The sequence below is a fragment of the Mercenaria mercenaria genome, chromosome 14 (assembly GCF_021730395.1).
Source record: "Mercenaria mercenaria strain notata chromosome 14, MADL_Memer_1, whole genome shotgun sequence".
Classification (NCBI taxonomy): domain Eukaryota; kingdom Metazoa; phylum Mollusca; class Bivalvia; order Venerida; family Veneridae; genus Mercenaria; species Mercenaria mercenaria.
Window position 1 is genome coordinate 23,358,095 of NC_069374.1, and position 21,296 is coordinate 23,379,390.

A 21,296-nucleotide genomic window follows, 5' to 3' on the forward strand; every position below is an offset into this window, starting at 1 on the left:
GACAATGTTAAATTGGATTTAGGTTTGTTCTATCAGGAAAGATCCCTTTGTTCTTGTTAATAAGAAGAGATCAATTTATATTTTGCAGATTGGGAAGAGCGGCCTCCATCAGAACCTCCATCAGGTGAGTGACCTATTGCCATCTTGGCCCTCTTGTTTCTTTTCTAGGTCAATTACTAACCTAAATGCGTCAAGGCCCATAACACTGACATGTATTTTGACCAAATTATGCCTTCCTTTGGACATTGAAAATCCTGGTTAATGTTTTGCATGAAAGTACATATTGGTATTATTTAAAGGCATATACCTTCGAAACTTACTTTTTCTTTTTTCTAGGTCAATGGCCAACTTCATATGATCAAGTCCCGTAAATCTGACATGCATTTTGGGAAAATCATGCCACATTTTGGACTTGAAAAATCCTGTGCAAGTTACTATCTTTAAAACTGATGCACATGTTGATTTGAAACTTCACATATGTCTTCCGGGTTATAAAACTAGGAATTAGCATCCAGTTTATAACTCTGACATGCATTATTGGCAAATTATACCCCATTTTGGACTTAGATATTCCTGATTAAAATTTTACATGCAAGTTACTATCTCAAAAACTAATGCAGATACTGGATTGAAAGACTATAGATATTTTAACATTTAGGGTAATATTCTTGCTTCTGGGACAACAATTCGAACAGACGAGAATTGGCTGTCTTACAGACAGTTAAAAAAATTCCCAGTTTTGTACTTGGAAACTTTCTGTGATACTTTCGTATATAAGTCTAGTATCACTGCAAATAAAGTAGAGCATAATGCTGTATAAGACATCTTCTTGCAGGATTAATAAGCCGTTTTAGTGTACATACCACAAGTTTTAAAGATAAAAACCTTAAATGCTTAAGACCTTAATCATTTTTGCTGGTTTTACAATAAAATGTCCTTGCTCACTAAATACATTGTTTTGAAAAAAGAGTTAGAAAGTCATTTGTATACAAGTCTCATGCATACAGTTCAGTCTGTCTGAGCAGCATCATGAAAGTATCAAATGGCACGGCTCCATGCTTAGACCTGCATCAGCATTGGACATTTATACAACTACTGGCAATGTTGAATTGGATTTAGGTTTGTTCTATCAGGAAAGATCCCTTTGTTCTTGTTAATAAAAAGAAATCAATTTATATTTTGCAGATTGGGAAGAGCAACCTCCGTCTGAACCTCCATCAGGTGAGTGACCTAAGGCCATCTTGGCCCTCTTGTTTCTTTTTCTAGGTCAATTACTAACCTCACTTCGTCAAGTTCCATAACTCTGACATGTATTTTGACCAAATAATGCCTTCTTTTGGACATTGAAAATCCTGGTTAATGTTTTGCATGAAAGTACATATTAGTGGTATTATTTGAAAGCATATACCTTTGAAACTTATTTTTTCTTTCTTCTAGGACAATGACCAACTTCACAGGGTCAAGTCTCGTAAATCTTACATGTATTTTCGGCAAATCATGCCGCATTTTGGACTTGAAAAATCCTGTGCAAGTTACTATCTTTAAAACTAATGCACATAATGACTTGAAACTTCACATGTGTCTTCCGGGTTATAAAGCTAGATGATAGCATCCAGTTGACAACTCTGACATGTATTATAGGCAAATTATACACCATTTTGGACTTAGACATTCCTGGTAAAAGTTTTACATGCAAGTTGCTATCTCCAAAACTTATGCAGATACTGGAATAAAAGTCTATGAATGTTTCAACATTTAGGGTAATATTCTTGCTTCTGGGACGACAATTCGAACAGACGAGCATTGGCTGTCTTATGGACAGCTCTTGTTCAGAAAATTCCCAGTTTTGTACTTGCAAACTTTCAGTGAACTTTTGTATGTAAGTTTAGTATCACTTTAAATATAGTAGAGCATAATGCTATATAAGACATCTTCTTGCAGGAATAATAAGCCTTTTTAATGTACATACCACAAGTTTTAAAGATAAAAACCTTAAATGTTTAAGACCTTAATCATTTCTGCTGGTTTTACAAAAAATGTCCTTGCTCACTATATACATTGTTTTGAAAGAAGAGTTAGAAAGACATTTCTATACAATACTCCTGCATATAGTTCAGTCTGTCTGAGCAGCCTCTTGAAAGTAACAAATGGCAAGGCTGCATGCTTAGACCTGCATCAGCATTGGACATTTCTACAACTACTGACAATGTTAAATTGGATTTAGGTTTGTTCTATCAGGAAAGATCCCTTTCTTCTTGTTAATAAGAAGAGATCAATTTATATTTTGCAGATTGGGAAGAGCGACCTCCATCGGAACCTCCATCAGGTGAGTGACCTATTGCCATCTTGGCCCTCTTGTTTCTTTTCTAGGTCAATTACTAACTTCAATGCGTCAAGGCCCATAACTGTGACATGTATTTTGACCAAATTATGCCTTCCTTTGGACATTGAAAATCCTGGTTAATGTTTTGCATGAAAGTACATATTGGTATTATTTAAAGGCATATACATTCGAGACTTATTTTTTCTTTTTTCTAGGTCAATGACCAACTTCACATGATCAAATCACGTAAATCTGACATGTATTTTGGGAAAATCATGCCACATTTTGGACTTGAAAAATCCTGTGAAAGTTACTATCTTTAAAACTGACGCACATATTGATTTAAAACTTCACATGTTTCTTCCGGGTTATAAAACTAGGTATTAGCATCCAGTTTATAACTCTGACAGGTATTGTGGGCAAATTATACCCCATTTTGGACTTAGACATTCCTGATTAAAATTTTACATGCAAGTTACTATCTCAAAAACTAATGCAGATACTGGATTGAAAGACTATAGATATTTTAACATTTAGGGTAATATTCTTGCTTCTGGGACAACAATTCGAACAGACGAGAATTGGCTGTCTTACGGACAGCTATTGTTAAAAAATTCCCAGTTTTGTACTTGGAAACTTTCAGTGAACTTTTGTATGTAAGTCTAGTATCACTGCAAATAAAGTAGAGCATAATGCTGTATAAGACATCTTCTTGCAGGAATAATAAGCCGTTTTAGTGTACATACCACAAGTTTTAAAGATAATATCTTTAAATGCTTAAGACCTTAATCATTTTTGCTGGTTTTACAATAAAATATCCTTGCTCACTAAATACATTGTTTTCAAAAAAACTTATAAAACCATTTCTATACAAGACTCATGCATACAGTTCAGTCTGTCTGAGCAGGATCTTGAAAGTATCAAATGGCAAGACTCCATGCTTAGGTCTGCATCAGCATCGGGCATTTCTACAACTACTGGCAATGTTAAATTGGATTTAGGTTTGTTCTATCAGGAAAGATCCCTTTGTTCTTGTTAATAAAAAGAAATCAATTTATATTTTGCAGATTGGGAAGAGCAACCTCCATCGGAACCTCCATCAGGTGAGTGACATAAGGCCATCTTGGCCCTCTTGTTTCTTTTTCTAGGTCAATTACTAACCTCACTACATAAAGTTCCATAACTCAAACATGTATTTTGACCAAATTTTGCCTTCTTTTGGACATTGAAAATCCTGGTTAATGTTTTGCATGAAAGTACATATTAGTGGTATTATTTGAAAGCATATACCTTTGAAACTTATTTTTTCTTTCTTCTAGGTCAATGACCAACTTCACAGGGTCAGGTCTCGTAAATCTAATATGTATTTTGGGCAAATCATGCCGCATTTTGGACTTGAAAAATCCTGTGCAAGTTACTATCTTTAAAACTAATGCACATATTGACTTGAAATTTCACATGTGTCTTTCGGGTTATAAAGCTAGGTGATAGCATCGAGTTTACAACTCTGACATGTATTATAGGCAAATTATACCCCATTTTGGACTTAGACATTCCTGGTAAAAGTTTTACATGCAAGTTACTATCTCCAAAACTTATGCAGATACTGGAATAAAAGTCTATGAATGTTTCAACATTTAGGGTAATATTCTTGCTTCTGGGACGACAATTCAAACAGACGAGAATTGGCTGTCTTATGGACAGCTCTTGTTCAGAAAATTTCCCGTTTTGTACTTGTAAACTTTCAGTGAACTTTTGTATATAAGTTTAGTATCACTTTAAATAAAGTAGAGCATAATGCTATATAAGACATCTTCTTGCAGGAATAATAAGCCTTTTTAATGTACATATCACAAGTTTTAAAGATAAAAACCTTAAATGCTTAAGACCCTAATCATTTTTGCTGGTTTTACAAAAAATGTCCTTGCTCACTATATACATTGTTTTGAAAGAAGAGTTAGAAAGTCATTTCTATACAATACTCCTGCATATAGTTCAGTCTGTCTGAAGAGCATCTTGAAAGTAACAAATGGCAAGGCTGCATGCTTAGACCTGCATCAGCATTGGACATTTCTACAACTACTGACAATGTTAAATTGGATTTAGGTTTATTTTATCAGGAAAGATCCCTTTCTTCTTGTTAATAAGAAGAGATCAATTTATATTTTGCAGATTGGGAAGAGCGACCTCCATCAGAACCTCCATCAGGTGAGTGACCTATTGCCATATTGGCCCTCTTGTTTCTTTTCTAGGTCAATTACTAACCTCAATGCGTCAAGGCCCATAACTGTGACATGTATTTTGACCAAATTATGCCTTCCTATGGACATTGAAAATCTTTGTTAATGTTTTGCATGAAAGCACATATTGGTATTATTTAAAGGCATATACCTTCGAAACTTATTTTTTCTTTCTTCTAGATCAATGACCAACTTCACATGATCAAGTCCCGTAAATCTGACATGTATTTTGGGAAAATCATGCCACATTTTGGACTTGAAATATCCTGTGCAAGTTACTATCTTTAAAACTGATGCACATATTGAATTGAAACTTCACAAGTGTCTTCCGGGTTATGAAACTAGGTATTAGCATCCAGTTTATAACTCTGACATGTATTATGGGCAAATTATACCCCATTTTGGACTTAGACATTCCTGATTAAAATTTTACATGCAAGTTACTATCTCAAAAACTAATGCAGATACTGAATTGAAAGACTATAGATATTTCAACATTTAGGGTAATATTCTTGCTTCTGGGACAACAATTCGAACAGACGAGAATTGGCTGTTTTACGGACAGCTATTGTTAAAAAATTCCCAGTTTTGTACTTGGAAACTTTCAGTGAACTTTTGTATGTAAGTCTAGTATCACTGCAAATAAAGTAGAGCATAATGCTGTATAAGACATCTTCTTGCAGGAATAATAAGCCGTTTTAGTGTACATACCACAAGTTTTAAAGATAAAAACCTTAAATGCTTAAGACCTTTATCATTTTTGCTGGTTTTACAATAAAATGTCCTTGCTCACTAAATACATTGTTTTGAAAAAAAACTTATAAAGCCATTTCTATACAAGACTCATGCATACAGTTCTGTCTGTCTGAGCATGATCTTGAAAGTATCAAATGGCAAGGCTCCATGCTTAGGTCTGCATCAGCATTGGACATTTCTTCAACTACTGGCAATGTTGAATTGGATTTAGGTTTGTTCTATCAGGAAAGATCCCTTTGTTCTTGTTAATAAAAAGAAATCAATTTATATTTTGCAGATTGGGAAGAGCCACCTCCATCGGAACCTCCATCAGGTGAGTGACCTAAGGCCATCTTGGCCCTCTTGTTTCTTTTTCTAGGTCAATTACTAATCTCACTTCGTCAAGTTCCATAACTCTGACATGTATTTTGACCAAATTATGCCTTCTTTTGGACATTGAAAATCCTGGTTAATGTTTTGCATGAAACTACATATTAGTGGTATTATTTGAAAGCATATACCTGAAACTTATTTTTTCTTTCTTCTAGGTCAATGACCAACTTCACAGGGTCAAGTCTCGTAAATATAACATGTATTTTGGGCAAATCATGCCGCATTTTGGACTTGAAAAATCCTGTGCAAGTTACTATCTTTAAAACTAATGCACATATTGACTTGAAACTTCACATGTGTCTTCCGGGTTATAAAGCTATGTGATAACACCCAGTTCACAACTCTGACATGTATTATAGGCAAATTATACCCCATTTTGGACTTAGTCATTCCTGGTAAAAGTTTTACATGCAAGTTACTATCTCCAAAACTTATGCATATACTGGAATAAAAGTCTATGAATGTTTCAACATTTAGGGTAGTATTCTTGCTTCTGGGACGACAATTCGAACGACGAGCATTGGCTGTCTTATGGACAGATCTTGTTCAGAAAATTCCCAGTTTTGTACTTGCAAACTTTCAGTGAACTTTTGTATGTAAGTTTAGTATCACCTTAAATAAAGTAGAGCATAATGCTATATAAGACATCTTCTTGCAGGAATAATAAGCCTTTTTAATGTACATACCACAAGTTTTAAAGATAAAAACCTTAAATGCTTATAATTAAGACCTTAATCATTTTGCTGGTTTTACAAAAAAATGTCCTTGCTTACTATATACATTGTTTTGAAAGAAGAGTTAGAAAGTCATTTCTATACAATACTCCTGGATATAGTTCAGTCTGTCTGAGCAGCATCTTGAAAGTAACAAATGGCAAGGCTGCATGCTTAGACCTGCATCAGCATTGGACATTTCTACAACTACTGACAATGTTAAATTGGATTTAGGTTTGTTCTATCAGGAAAGATCCCTTTCTTCTTGTTAATAAGAAGAGATCAATTTATATTTTTCAGATTGGGAAGAGCGACCTCCATCGGAACCTCCATCAGGTGAGTGACCTATTGCCATCTTGGCCCTCTTGTTTCTTTTCTAGGTCAATTACTAACCTCAATGCGTCAAGGCCCATAACTCTGACATGTATTTTGACCAAATTATGCCTTCCTTTGGACATTGAAAATCCTGGTTAATGTTTTGCATGAAAGTACATATTGGTATTATTTAAAGGCATATACCTTCGAAACTTATTTTTTCTTTTTTCTAGGTCAATGACCAACTTCACATGATCAAGTCCCGTAAATCTGACATGTATTTTGGGAAAATCATGCCACATTTTGGACTTGAAAAATCCTGTGCAAGTTACTATCTTTAAAACTGATGCACATATTGATTTGAAACTTCACATGTGTCTTTCGGGTTATAAAACTAGGTATTAGCATCCAGTTTATAACTCTGACATGTATTATGGGCAAATTATACACCATTTTGGACTTAGACATTCCTGATTAAAATTTTACATGCAAGTTACTATCTTAAAAACTAATGCAGATACTGGATTGAAAGACTATAGATATTTTAACATTAAGGGTAATATTCTTTCTTCTGGGACAACAATTCGAACAGACGAGAATTGGCTGTCTTACAGACAGCTATTGTTAAAAAATTCCCAGTTTCGTACTTGGAAACTTTCAGTGAACTTTTGTATGTAAGTCTAGTATCACTGCAAATAAAGTAGAGCATAATGCTATATAAGACATCTTCTTGCAGGAATAATAAGCCGTGTTAGTGCACATACCACAAGTTTTAAAGATAAAAACTTTAAATGCTTAAGACCTTAATCATTTTCGCTGGTTTTACAATAAAATGGCCTTGCTCACTAACTACATTGTTTTGAAAAAGAGTTAGAAAGTCATTTCTATACAAGACTCATGCATACAGTTAGTTCAGTCTGTCTGAGCAGCATCTTGAAAGTATCAAATGGCAAGGCTCCATGTTTAGACCTGCATCAGCATTGGACATTTCTACAACTACTGGCAATGTTGAATTGGATTTAGGTTTGTTCTATCAGGAAAGATCCCTTTCTTCTTGTTAATAAAAAGAAATCAATTTATATTTTGCAGATTGGGAAGAGCAACCTCCATCGGAACCTCCATCAGGTGAGTGACCTAAGGCCATCTTGGCCCTCTTGTTTCTTTTTCTAGGTCAATTACTATCCTCACTTCGTCAAGTTCCATAACTCTGACATGTATTTTGACCAAATAATGCCTTCCTTTGGACATTGAAAATCCTGGTTAATGTTTTGCATGAAAGTATATATTAGTGGTATTATTTGAAGGCATATACATTTGAAACTTATTTTTTCTTTCTTCTATGTCAACGACCAACTTTACAGGATCAAGTCTCGTAAATCTAACATGTATTTTGGGCAAATCATGCCGCATTTTAGACTTGAAAAATCCTGTGCAAGTTACTATCTTGAAAACAAATGCTCAATTGATTTGAAACTTCACATGTGTCTTCCGGGTTATAAAACTAGGTGATAGCATCCAGTTCATAACTATGCGTGTATAATTGGCAAATTATACCCCATTTTGGACTTAGACATTCCTAGTTAAAATTTTGCAAGCAAATTATCTCCAAAACTAATGCAGATACTATTATGAAAGTCTTTAAATATTTTAACATTTAGGGTAATATTTGTGCTTCTGGAACAACAATTCAAACAAACGAGCATTAAATGTCTTACGGAATGCTCTTGGTAATAAAATTCCCAGTTTTGTACTTGGAAACTTTCAGTGAACTTTTGTATGTAAGTTTAGTATCACTGCAATTAAAGTACATGTAGATCATAATGCTATATAAGACATCTTCTTGCAGGAATAATAAGCCTTTTTAGTGTACATACCACAAGTTTTAAAGATAAAACCCTTAAATGCTTAAAACCTTAATTATTTTTGCTGGTTTTACAAAAAATGTCCTTGCTCACTAAATACATTGCTTTGAAAAAGAGTTAGAAAGTCATTTCTATACAATACTCATGCATACAGTTTAGTCTGTCCGAGCAGCATCTTGAAAGTATCAAATGGCAAGGCTCCATGCTTAGACCTGCATCAGCATTGGACATTTCTACAACTACTGACAATGTTAAATTGGATTTAGGTTTGTTCTATCAGGAAAGATCCCTTTGTTCTTGTTAATAAGAAGAAATCAATTTATATCTTGCAGATTGGGAAGAGCGACCTCCATCGGAACCTCCATCAGGTGAGTGACCTTAAGCCATTTTGGCCCTCTTCTTTCTTTTATAGGTAAATTACCAACCTCACTGCGTCAAGTCCTATAACTCTGACATGTATTTGACCAAATAATGTCTTCTTTTGGACATTGAAAATCCTGGTTAATGTTTTGCATGAAAGTTCATATTGGTATTATTTAAAGGCATATACCGTATAAGTACTTATTTCTGCGGGTTTAATATCCTGTGATATTTTTAAAAATGAGGTGGTATTAAATTCTCCGTACCTTATTTCTGCGGTGTCTTCCTTCTCACGTTGATGGAATATACTTCTGCAGTTCTGTATTCACTGATTGTTTCATTAATTTCAAATAGACAGGTACGTATTTTGTTGTGATTTTGACAGTTATGTTGGCTTCCGGTTTGAAAATAAGAGTTGACGGATACTGACGTATCATCGTAATCATTATTCACAGGAGAAACAGTCATTTTATGAATACGATCATGCCAAACAGACATGAAAAATGTCTGAATCTATATATTGCGAACATTCTCATCTGTGCATTGTAACGGTATGATAATTTTTGTTAATCACGCATTTTTAAAGTCTCATACAAATAACGGCAAACATGACCATCGCCGGACGGATCGGTTGACAATAGACACAATAGATAAAATGGATTTTGTTTGTCACATAATTAAAGAAAATTGAAATTGAAAGCTGACTGCTAAATGATGAACGAAAATCAAAACAAATTCTATGTTTTTATTATGGTTTATTCAACAGCAAAACAATAATAAAAACGGTTCTATTACATTACCGTTACTACTAAATTTTCAACTTGCTTCGTCGGCATTCGACAAAAGCCGATAACGCTATCAGACACTGTCTTATATTTAATCGGATTATAATGGCGGCTTGTATCTTCGTATCACGGCATCTCATGACAAAATTTTCTGCGGATTTTACATCTGCGGTCTTACTGTCTTCCGCAGAAAACGCAGGAATAAAATTCCCGCAGAAAAAAGTACTTATACGGTACCTTTGGGCCCGCCCGGTTAACTCAGTAGGTAGAGCGTTGGTTTACGGATCGCGGGGTCGTGAGTTCGATCCTCGGGTGAGGCGTATGTTCTCCATGACTATTTGATAAACGACATTGTGTCTGAAATCATTAGTCCTCCACCTCTGATTTATGTGGGGAAGTTGGCAGTTACTTGCGGAGAACAGGTTTGTACTGGTAGAGAATCCAGGAACACTGGTTAGGTTAACTGCCCGCCGTTACATGACTGAAATACTGTTGAAAAACGGCGTTAAACCCAAAACAAACAAACATATACCTTTGAAACTTATTTTTTCTTTTTTCTAGGTCAATGACCAACTTCACAGGATCAAGTCCCGTAACTCTGACATGTATTTTGAGCAAATCATGACCCCTTTTCAACTTAGAAAATCCTGTGCAAGCTACTATCTTTAAAACTAATGCACATAATTTTATTGATTTGAAACTTCACATGTGCCTTCCGGGTTAAAAAACTAGGTGATAAAATCCAGTTCATGTACTGACATGTATTATGGGCAAATTTTCCCCCATTTTGGTCTTAGATATTCCTGGTTAAAGTTTTACATGCAAGTTACTATCTCTACAACTAATGCAAATGCTGAATTGTAAGTCTATAAATATTTTAACATTTAGGGTAATATTCTGGCTTCTGGGACAAGAATTCGAACTGACGAGCATTGGCTGCCTTACGGACAGCTCTTATTAAGAGAATTCCCAGTTTAATTTTTGGAAACTTCTTTTGTATGTATGTCTAGCATCTCTGCTAATAAAGTAGATCATAATGCTATATAAGACATCTTCTTACAGATATAATAAGCCTTTTTAGTGTACATACGACAAGTTTAAAAGATAACCTTAAGTGCTTAAGACGGCAATATTTTTGGCTGGTTTAATAAAAATTGTCCTCGGCCCCTGAATACATTGTTTTGAAAAAGAGTTAGAAAATCATTTCTTTACAATTCTTCTGCATCCAGTTATGTCTGTCTGAGCAACATCGTAAAAGTAACCAATGGCAAGGCTGCATGCTTAAACCTCCATCAGCATTTGACATTTCAGCAACTAATGACAATGCTAAATTTGATTTAGGTTTGTTCTATAAGAAAAGATACCTTTGTTCTTGTTAATAAAAAGATATCAATTTATATTTTGCAGATTGGGAAGAGCCTCCATCTGAACCTCCATCAGGTGAGCGACCTAAGGCCATCTTGGCCCTCTTGTTTCTTTTTCTATGTCAGTTTCCAACCTCACTGCGTCAATTCCCATAACTCTGACATGTATTTTGACCAAATTATGCCTTCCTTTGGACACAGAAAATACTGGTTAATGTTTTGCATGAAAGTACATATTAGTATTATTTAAAGGCATATGGCTTTGATACTTCTTTTTTTCTTTTTCCTAGGTCAATGACCAACTTCAGGGAAGTTATAAAACTAGGTGATAACATCCAGTTCATAACTCTGACATGTATTATGGGCAAATTATACCCCATTTTGGATTTAGACATTCCTGGTTAAAGTTTTACATGCAAGTTACTGTCTCCAAAACTAATGCAGATGTGAAGTCTAAATCTAGGTCACCACTCAAATCAAAGTAAATGCTTGTTTACACTGTAGAGGCCACATTTATGACTCTGTCTTCATGAAACTTGGTCAGACTATTTATCTTGATGATTCCAAGACCAAGTTAAACAAGTGAGCGATATAGGTCATCATGATCCTCTTGTATAAACAAAGCCTTCTTGGTGATGCAAGGATTGAAAACCTGGTTTTCGTAGAATTTCCACGTTTCTTGTTTTTATTTATAGTTCCAGAAGAGCTGTTAAATCCACGTGATGTAGACATGTACTTAAAAGCTATTGAAGAAGGAAAGGAAAGAGATAAACATGTCAGGGTGATGGTTGTTGGCCACTTTGCACAGGGAAAAACATCAGTCACTAGAAGGATTTTAGGACAGTCATTGAAAGGTGTTGAAAGTACGAATGGCATTGAGATACATAGCAAACAATGTAATAAGAATGGAACTCAATGGAAAAATAAACCATCGGTAGAACATGTAGATGATATGACAAGCCGGCTTGTCAACGTGGCATCAAAATTGTTGAATACAGATGAACAACAAATTGGTGATACTACTGATGTCCCATATGAAAGTAATGGACCTGTGGAACATTCAAATGAACCTGTCGCAGAAAATAGTAGTACTAACTCATCGAAGTCTAAATATGATGCTAGTTCACTCGAGCCTAAATATGATCCTAACGCAGTAGAGTCTAAATATGATGAAGATCTGGTTGCACAGTTTGCACTGAAAAAGAATGCCAGCAAAACGTGTTCATCTGCCGTCATGGAACAAGATGATGCTATTGATATAAATATTTGGGATTTTGGAGGTCAGTTTGTCTATTATGCAACGCATCAAATATTTCACTCAAAGAACGCCATCTACCTTTTAGTTTTCAACCTAAAAAAACCTTTTGAGAGTATGTTAATCGATGAAGATTTCCCAAATAACAAATACACCATGAAAAGCTGTCTCGCATTTTGGATGGAATCTGTACATTCTTTCGTAGGATCGAATGACGGAAAAGAACCTACGGTTATATTAGTTGGAACACACAAAGAGGATTGTGATGGAAAGGAAAAAGAGCAACTTGAAGCAGCAATGGACATAGCTTGTGCAACCGGAACGATAAACCATATTTATGAAACACAGTTTGCAGTGGAATGTATGGATCCGCACGATAAATCTTTGGAACTGTTGAAAAGTGATATATATAAACTTGGGCAAGAGAAGACCCAGCACAGAATGATTCCAGCTAAATGGATTCCCCTAGAAAAGAAGTTGTTAGAAATAAAGAACAAGAAAATTGTACGATTGGTAGATGTACTGAAGATTGATTCGAAAAACAGCCACCCTATTCAAGATGAAGAACAAATCAAATTGTTCCTGAAGTACCACCATGAAAAGGGGAGTTTGGTCTTCTTTGATGAGGAAAAGCTTCAAGAGTTTGTTGTTCTTGATCCACAGTTTCTTATTGATGCATTTAAATGCATCATCACGTCTCAACGTTTCTATAGATGGAGGCCAAATCTCAAAGATCTTGGTGAAAAGCTCATGACAAGTGGTATGCTTGAAATGGATCTCTTAAATGAAATATGGGGAAATGATGAAACAAAAAGGTTCTACGCCTTTAAGAATGTTATATTGGCATTTATGCAAAGGCTAAGAATATTGGCAGAGATGAAGGATGTAACTGATACTTCTATAGCAGAACATGTGGAGAGATGTTTCCTAGTTCCAAGTCTCCTGAAGGGACAATCTGATGAAAAAGTGATGGACGCATTTCTTTCACCCTGTAAAAAGAAGTCGAACATTTCGCTTATTTTGAAGTTGGAGAACACCTCTGTTTTGCCACTTGTATATCAAAGGGTTATGGCTGCAGTACTTGCAAAATGGTCGCCAGTTTATTATCCTAAAAGGGATCCGTTGTTGTTCAGAGATATCGGTGTGTTCTTGTTAGATTATCAGCATGCAGGTGTGATAACTGTACACAGTGGTGGCTTAGAGATGACAGTGGTCAATTTGTGCCCCACAAGTCTGGCAGAGGCAGCGGTTTGTGATCAATTTCGGAGATACATTGAAATGGCTATACTGCTTGAGTTCGAAAGATTTTCAATCAGTTCGGAAAAAGACCTTTATGAATACTATTTACGATGCAATCATTCCGAGCACGGATGTAAAGGTAGTATAAATGTCCATGACTTAAAGAAAGTCATGGGTTACCAAGAGGTGTATTGCCCAGATCATGGCCATCACGTTGTGGATATGAGGGAAAGCATGGACCAGTGGTTTAAGAAAGACACTTTGTTGCCAGATGATGACATACCAGACCTAGAGCTTACGGATAAAGCGCTTAGTAAAATAGCACAGGCAATTGGAAAAAACTGGAAATTACTTGGAATTGCTCTTGGGCTCGGGCAAGATGATGTTGATCGTTGCGAAATAGATAACCTTACGTCAGGGGTCAAAACTACAATCTATTACATTTTGAAAGAATGGAGGACAAGATATCCCGAGCAAAATTCAATGACATTTCTGATCAGACAGATGAAGGAATGTGAGGGACTCATTGTAAACTGGGACAAAATCAACAACATAATCGACAACTTCTGATGACCATACGTGTTGAAAATGTCGCAGATCTGGTGCTACCATAGATTCTAGAATATTTTTCTGTCTGACAAATACGAAATAGATGATTTAGCGTGTTGCTCATTGACAAGTTTGCTTTAAACTAAAGGACCTCGGACATGTTCCTATTCAGATTGCCTATCCAATTAAGTAAAAACTGACCAGGCCTAGACTTCTGAAATAGCATAATACAGATAGTTAAAGACCATTTCTTGATATTTTCGAATGGATTTTACAAGTCTGTTAACAAAAAGGATGACTTTTTAGACATTTCTCATTCTCATTTCTATTGAAATATGAACATTAATCATTTTTACGTTTTAAACATCTTTCCCCCCAGTGACGCAACAAAATATTTCACCTGCCTTTGTAAATAGGTATTATATATGTATGCTGCAAAAATGGTACTTGGTCACAGAGGGGAAAGTGATAAAAATGGAAATAAACTACATACAGGGTAACAGCAAATGAATTTTACATAAAATATTTCGACACTTATTGCTTGTGTTTCGTAAACCTTACATATCTACAGATTTGTTCGTTTTTTGTCAATATTTCAAACATAGAAAATACTATAATAAATAAATAATGGACATAGAAAGTCATGCTTGAAAGCAGACAGATCCTGATAAATATGTCTTATGAATTTTTCAATCTGGTCTGCTGCCTTTTGACAGTCTAAGTCAGTCGATTGAGTGTCATTAGGATTGAGACAACTGTGTCTGTCGCAAGTCATGGACCAAGCAAGTGGCTTAGACATATGCAACTAGATGTCTTCAACCTAAACATGACAATGAGTTATAGACAAACTTCTATGGGAATAGTGCCACTGTGGTGCAAATGACTTTTAACCCTAGAATGCATTTTGCTTTTAATTCGAACCAAAGAACCACTGGATCCAACATCCTCAAATCTAACAGAAATACACTAGACACCAACTCCTGAACTGACCCTAGTGCCTTCAGAACTAACACGGACACTCCAGAACTAACACTGACACCCCCAGAATTAACACCAATGCACCTACACATCTGAAACTTATTCAGAAGCCGCCCAAATACTAGAAGCGACCTTCAAGGAACTAACACTGACACCCCAAGAAATTAGAATATCACCATAGATGTTGATACTAGCTATTTAAGTTCTGTCCCATTGGAATAGTCGGAATTTTATTACCACATTGTATCATTGTGTTGTTTAATTCTTTTTATGCATTGGTGTAACAGAAAGTACATTTAAATGTTTGCTAGACATTAAAACGTATAGGCTAAATGTGAATTACTCTGTGGCGTAGCCGCTATTATTAAAGCACAGCAAGACTGTGCCTACACATAATTTCGAAAACTGAAGAACCAAACTCACCAAAAAAGATATAGAGGGACCTTGAAAAGAGCAAACGATGGCAAATGCTAAAACGCAGGCACCCCTGAACCTACAGTTGCCTAGACAGTCCCCTATACCCCTCCGCTACAACTGAAAAAGGCCAGCTACTCAAATGTATGTAAAACATTTTGAGGCCAGCTACACCACTGCATGTATTCAATATATAACCCTCCCTATAATGCCCGGTCACTTTGGTACATATGTACTGCATGCGTCAGTACAGTATGGTAATAGATGTATAGAAAACAAACAATGGGCTATGATCAATGCACCAGTTATTATGGGCGCTCAGGTGGAAAGAACTGAAGTACAGTTGTGTCATCAAATTTTCGTCCCCCTTTTAGTTTTTGCTTTTAAGTTATTTTTTAAAATGTTAATAAAACTGATAATCTGCATGGTAAGAGTTTATTTATTGTTTTAAAACGTTTTATAATAGGCATACCTTAAATGCATATGCTTATTTCACTAAAAATACACATTTTTCATAAAATATGACACTCGGTCACAAACTGTTCGAATTTCAAGACAACGAATATGTAGTGAACTTATTTTTTGTGACAGTTTGATAGGTATATAACTTATTTATGAGTATTTGAAGTCATTATATAAAATTGTCAGATACTGAAGTCATGAAATGGCATTGAAATTTGGGCAAATCCCTAGCATAATGTCCGATGTCCTTTGTTAAATGGCACTTTATCCGAGGAGAGTCGTCCAACGTTATGATTAGATTATTTCCGTTCTTTATCCCCCTGGTGTCGAAGACCCGGAAGACATATAGCATATGTGTAGTCTTATCTGTTCGCCCGTCCGTCACTCAGTCCGTACGTCACACTTTCTTGGGTAGTCGATTCCTCCTACAGCCTACAGTATTTATCGAATTCAAATGAAACATTGTATACGTCGTCAACATAAATGGACATATACATATTGTCAGGACTTTCATTTCCGATTTGTTAGCTCACCTGAGCAATGCTGAGCATTGTGATCGCTCAATGTCCGTCGTCTGTCTGTCGTCTGTCTGTCTGTCTTCTGTTGTCTGTCACCATTTAGCTTGTGTATGCGACAGAGGCTGTATTTTTCAAATGATCTTCATGAAATCTGGTCAGAATGATAACCTTGATGAAATCTAGGCGAAGTTTATAAATGGGTCATCTGGGGGCAAAAACTAGGTCACTAGGTCAAATCAAAGAAAAACATTGTGAATGCGATAGAGGCTGTATTCTTCAATTGATCTTCATGAAATTTGGTCAGAATGGTTGCCTTGAAGAAATCTATGCCAAGTTTGAATATGGGTCATATGGGGTCAAAAGTAGGTCACTAGGTCAAATCAAAGAAAAACCTGTATGCGGTAGAAGCTGTATTTTTCAATTGATCTTTATAAAATTCGGTCAGAATGATTGTTTTGAAGAAATCTAGGTCGAGTTCGAATATGGATTATCTGGGATCAAAACGAAGGTCACTAGGTCAAATCAAAGAAAAACCTTGTGTATGAGATAGAGGCTGTATTTTTCAATTGATCTTCATGAAATTTAATCAGAATGATTGCCTTGATGAAACCTAGGTCAAGTTTGATAATGGGTCATCTGGGGTCAAAAACTAGGTCACTAGGTCATATCAAAGAAAATATTTGTTTAAACTCAGGAGACCACATTTTTGGTCCAATCCTAATAGAAATTGGCCAGAATATTGGTTTCCATGAAATCACCAGGTCAAACATGTTTACACTGTTATTGTGTGTTTCTCAGGTGAGCGACCTAGGGCCATCTTGGCCCTCTTGTTTTTATTTATGCCCCTTTTTTAACTAGATACATTACAATTATATCAGTTTCGTGTATTCTCGGCTACAATTTTCATTCAGTTCAAATGAAATTGGTATACATCACTATGAAGAGAACATATACGTATTCTCAAGACTTTCTTGTCAAAACTTGTGTTGCACATATCTTAAATGTATTTGACTTGGAGTAATGTTTCGCAGCATGTGGTACTGAGAAAAGTATTTGACATAGAATGTTCATCAAATTTTAACGGAACTTGGTATACGTCGTCGCCATGAAGTGGACAAGCGCATATTATTGGACTTTCATGGCAGATAATTGTTTTATTGAGATGTTAATTCTATTCTGTCAAGAATTTTCAGATTGCATGTAATGTACACAATGTTGTCAGTATTTTTGTTCCGAATTTCAAGTAAATCAGAGTTTTTGAATTTGTATATTTATAAATTGAATACATTGTAATCCATGTATATAATATGTTTTAATCGACGATATATGACATTTTTGTGTCGATTCGCCGTAAAACCCCAATCATTCATTAATTGTGTAGCACATATCTTAAAACGTTTTTGACCAAGAGTTATCAGACATACTACTAATGTTAGCCCGTCCGCTTAGCTCAGTAGGGAGAGCGTTGGTCAACGGATCGCGGGGTTGCGAGTTCGATCCCCGGGCGGGGCATATGTTATCAGTGACGATTTGATAAAAGGACATTGTGTCATATAAACAAGTGGTCAGTTCAAGTAAAAGATCTTCTTGAGAGTTCAGGTTTTGCATTTTTATGGAATAGTCGGGATATTACAAACGTATTGTATGTTTAAATGTGATTTTAGTGTAGAAAGGTATCTTAGTCTGATATTGAATGAGAAACATAGAATAGCTTTTACTAGGTTAAGATGTTCAGCACATAAATTATTTATTGAAGAAGGAAGATATAGAAATATTGAAAGAAATAACAGAATATGCAGTAACTGTAATATGAATCAAATAGAAACAGAATATAACTTCCTTTTAGTGTGTTCTAAGTACAGAGAACTCAGATACGAATGTTTACCTAATTATTATTGCGCTTGGCCTCATATTAATAAATTCAAAAGTCTTATGAATACAACGCGTGTTCAGCTAGTGAACAAAACAGCTAAGCTTATATCATTAATAAATTAGCAAAGATACTATTTATAAAATGGTTTAAATAACGTTGTAAGTGATTACAGCAGGCAGTTTACTTTCTTAGTCTCAGTGTGAATGGAATTAAATATTACTGTATGTCATTTTAAATATGATTCTCACATTTGTGGTAACATACTTTTCTCATAGTTTGTATATATAACCGCCATCGATTGTAGTATGGCGATAGACATTGTAAAATGTTTGAGCCAATAAAAATTTTGAATCTTGATATAATTCGTCCTCCACTCTGATTATTCATGTAGGGAATTTGGCAGTTACTTGCGGTGAACAGGTTTGTACTGATGCAGAATCCATTAACACTGGTTAGGTTAACTGCCCGTCGTTACATGATTGAAATACTGTTGAAAAAATGGCGTTAAACCCAAAACAAACAAACTGCTAATGTTAAGCAGCATGTGAATCTATGGTTTCTTCTCTGATTACACTTGGACAAGAGTTACGGCCCTTGACATAGCCAAACACGTGCAGAATGTACCTAACATTTTGTGACGTGCATACCTCAAAGGATTAATCTAGAGTCATGGAACTTTATTGGAATGTTATTCAGTATATGAAGTTAAGCACCACAGGCTTTCTTTGTTGTTTCATTCAGTAAGACCAGAGTTATGACCCTTAACTTAGTCTAAAATGTGCTTTTTAGATATTTGCTAAGACAGTATTTGACAAAGAATCGTGAAATTTTACAGGAATGTTATTCAGCATTCTCGGTTCAGTATTTTGTTAGTGAGTTTTCTCTGAAAGCCTGAAGCCATGACCGTTTACTTAATCAAAAGTATGCATAAAGGGCTTATACTTTTATGTCGCACGTGACTTAAAACGCATTTGATCTAAAGAAATTATTATCAGTGTTGTAAGCATAAGAAGCTATGCCCCTTTGGTTTCATTTTAGATTTAAACTCCCCTTCTTCCTTCCCCAATAGAACAAATTGAGTAACAAAAATGTTATGTTATCTCACCTGAACCAAAGGTACAGGGTAAGCCGTAAGTATAGGCAGATGTTCCGCCGTCCATCGCCCACAGTTTACATTAACATTTCTGTTCTCTGACGTCATTGATTAGAATAACACCAAACTTGGTCTGCAGTATTAAGGCTAGGTCCTCTTTCAGTTTAATTCGAATGATTCCGCTTTGATCCGTTTAAGGGCCCTTAAAGAAGAAATAATGTAAAACGAATGTTTTTTGTTTCCGGCACTATTTTATTATAGTAGAGTATAAATTTACGCATTCATTCTTAAGTCACAAAGAGTGAGTCATCTTACACCTCGGGGTGTAAGGCGAGCTTTTCTAGCACCTGCAAAAACACGTGAAAATCCTATCCGGCATGTAATAAAAACTTTACACCCCGGGGTGTAAGATGACTCACGCGCTGAAATTAATGAATGAAAGAATGCGAAAAAAGTTTTCTATGATATAATAGTGCTTAAAAAAAGCATTTGTTTAATTTTATTTCTTATATTAATTGCTCACAAGTTGAAGGTGCAAGGATGGAAATATATGGCTCTCGGGTAACTGTTTCGCGGTAACAATTTTAAGGCTCGTACTTTCAACCAGTGAAAGATTCTTATATATACAGCGCGAGATAAATGAAACTGATGATCAAAAAACAATATTGACTTCTAATAACTTAAGCTTGATGTATACTATAGCTCTTGTTGATATTAACATTGTCGGAAGTCATTATTTCAGTAAGTATTTTTGTATAACTTATTTTCCGTATTAGTTTATAGCAGCATGTATTTAATAAATTTCATAAAGGCAATATTTCTGATCATACCCCTCAGACACATAAACGCGCGCGTGTACGCACAACTTGTATTGCTAATTGGATGAATATTGTAAGTCAAACACGTTTTTTATGATGATACAAGTGTGACGAAGTTCTTCAAGACACATGTTTTCCTAATGAACACATCAAATCAGTTAGGAGACGTTTTCTGTTAGTATGATTTTTGAGAATAAGGTGATTGATGTCACCACGGAATCAGAAAGAAGAAGACAATGAAAAAGATGCGCTTTTTATATCATTGTATAATCATGTGCAAATACTTTTCACAAAAGTAAACTTTCTCCCCTTTCTTTTGATATATAATATAACAATAGTTTTGCACGATTACCATGTAAAAGATCATCCAAAATGCCGAAGATTATGGTTAGTTCTGTCCCTTTTGCATTTGGTGAGAAAATTTCTACAATCGTGTCATTTTAGGGGTCGCATCAAATGGTCTTCAATACTTTCACTATCATTGTTTATTTTCTCCTATTTGCCTTCTATATTCAACTTCATTTCACGAATCTACCTTAAATTTCATTTAACGAGTTTTCTTGGTCGTATCAATCTTCATTTTGCAAGTTTGTTTTATAAACTGTTATCGAACAAAAATAGCAGAATGAATTTATTTAGTGGATTTGATTTATTATCTTAAAGTTGAAATTCTTCTTATTTTAACTTTATTTACTTTTGAATTCAACAGCCAAATTCTTTAAATTTTTACCCCAGCCTCTGATACAACCCTCCGGGCGTATATTGCCCCGCTTGATGGAGCTCTTGTTTTCTCAAATATTTATGAAAGGTTTTATCATTAATTGCCATAGTTGAAAATGTTAGTGAATCCTACCTTCCCTTACGGCTAGATATTCAATATTGAAAAAAATGCAATTATGCATAGCGTTGCGTATATGCATAAGATGGGCCCAGCTGATGCTTTGTTAATTGTAGATTGCTTTTAAATGTATGTGTACCTCCCCTGAATTAAGCACAAAAACAGAATA

The 21,296-nt window shown here is 35.2% G+C and overlaps 2 protein-coding genes across 5 annotated transcripts in view; both read left to right on the forward strand.

Moving 5' to 3' along the window:
* The window catches only part of LOC128548399 (uncharacterized), a 56,399-nt gene extending 52,950 nt beyond the window's left edge, over positions 1-3,449 (forward strand). For all 3 annotated transcript variants that reach the window (XM_053523054.1, XM_053523056.1, XM_053523055.1), the window contains 4 exons: positions 89-124; positions 1,186-1,221; positions 2,291-2,326; positions 3,391-3,449. In XM_053523054.1, the coding sequence (XP_053379029.1) occupies positions 89-124; positions 1,186-1,221; positions 2,291-2,326; positions 3,391-3,434 (152 nt within the window). In that variant the 3' untranslated portion in view covers positions 3,435-3,449. The remainder of the gene's footprint in view (positions 1-88; positions 125-1,185; positions 1,222-2,290; positions 2,327-3,390) is intronic.
* LOC123529642 (uncharacterized) overlaps positions 1-18,734 on the forward strand; it is a 582,930-nt gene extending 564,196 nt beyond the window's left edge. For both annotated transcript variants that reach the window (XM_053523049.1, XM_053523050.1), the window contains one exon: positions 11,786-18,734. In XM_053523049.1, the coding sequence (XP_053379024.1) occupies positions 11,786-14,154 (2,369 nt within the window). In that variant the 3' untranslated portion in view covers positions 14,155-18,734. The remainder of the gene's footprint in view (positions 1-11,785) is intronic.
* Positions 18,735-21,296: the final 2,562 nt, after the last annotated feature.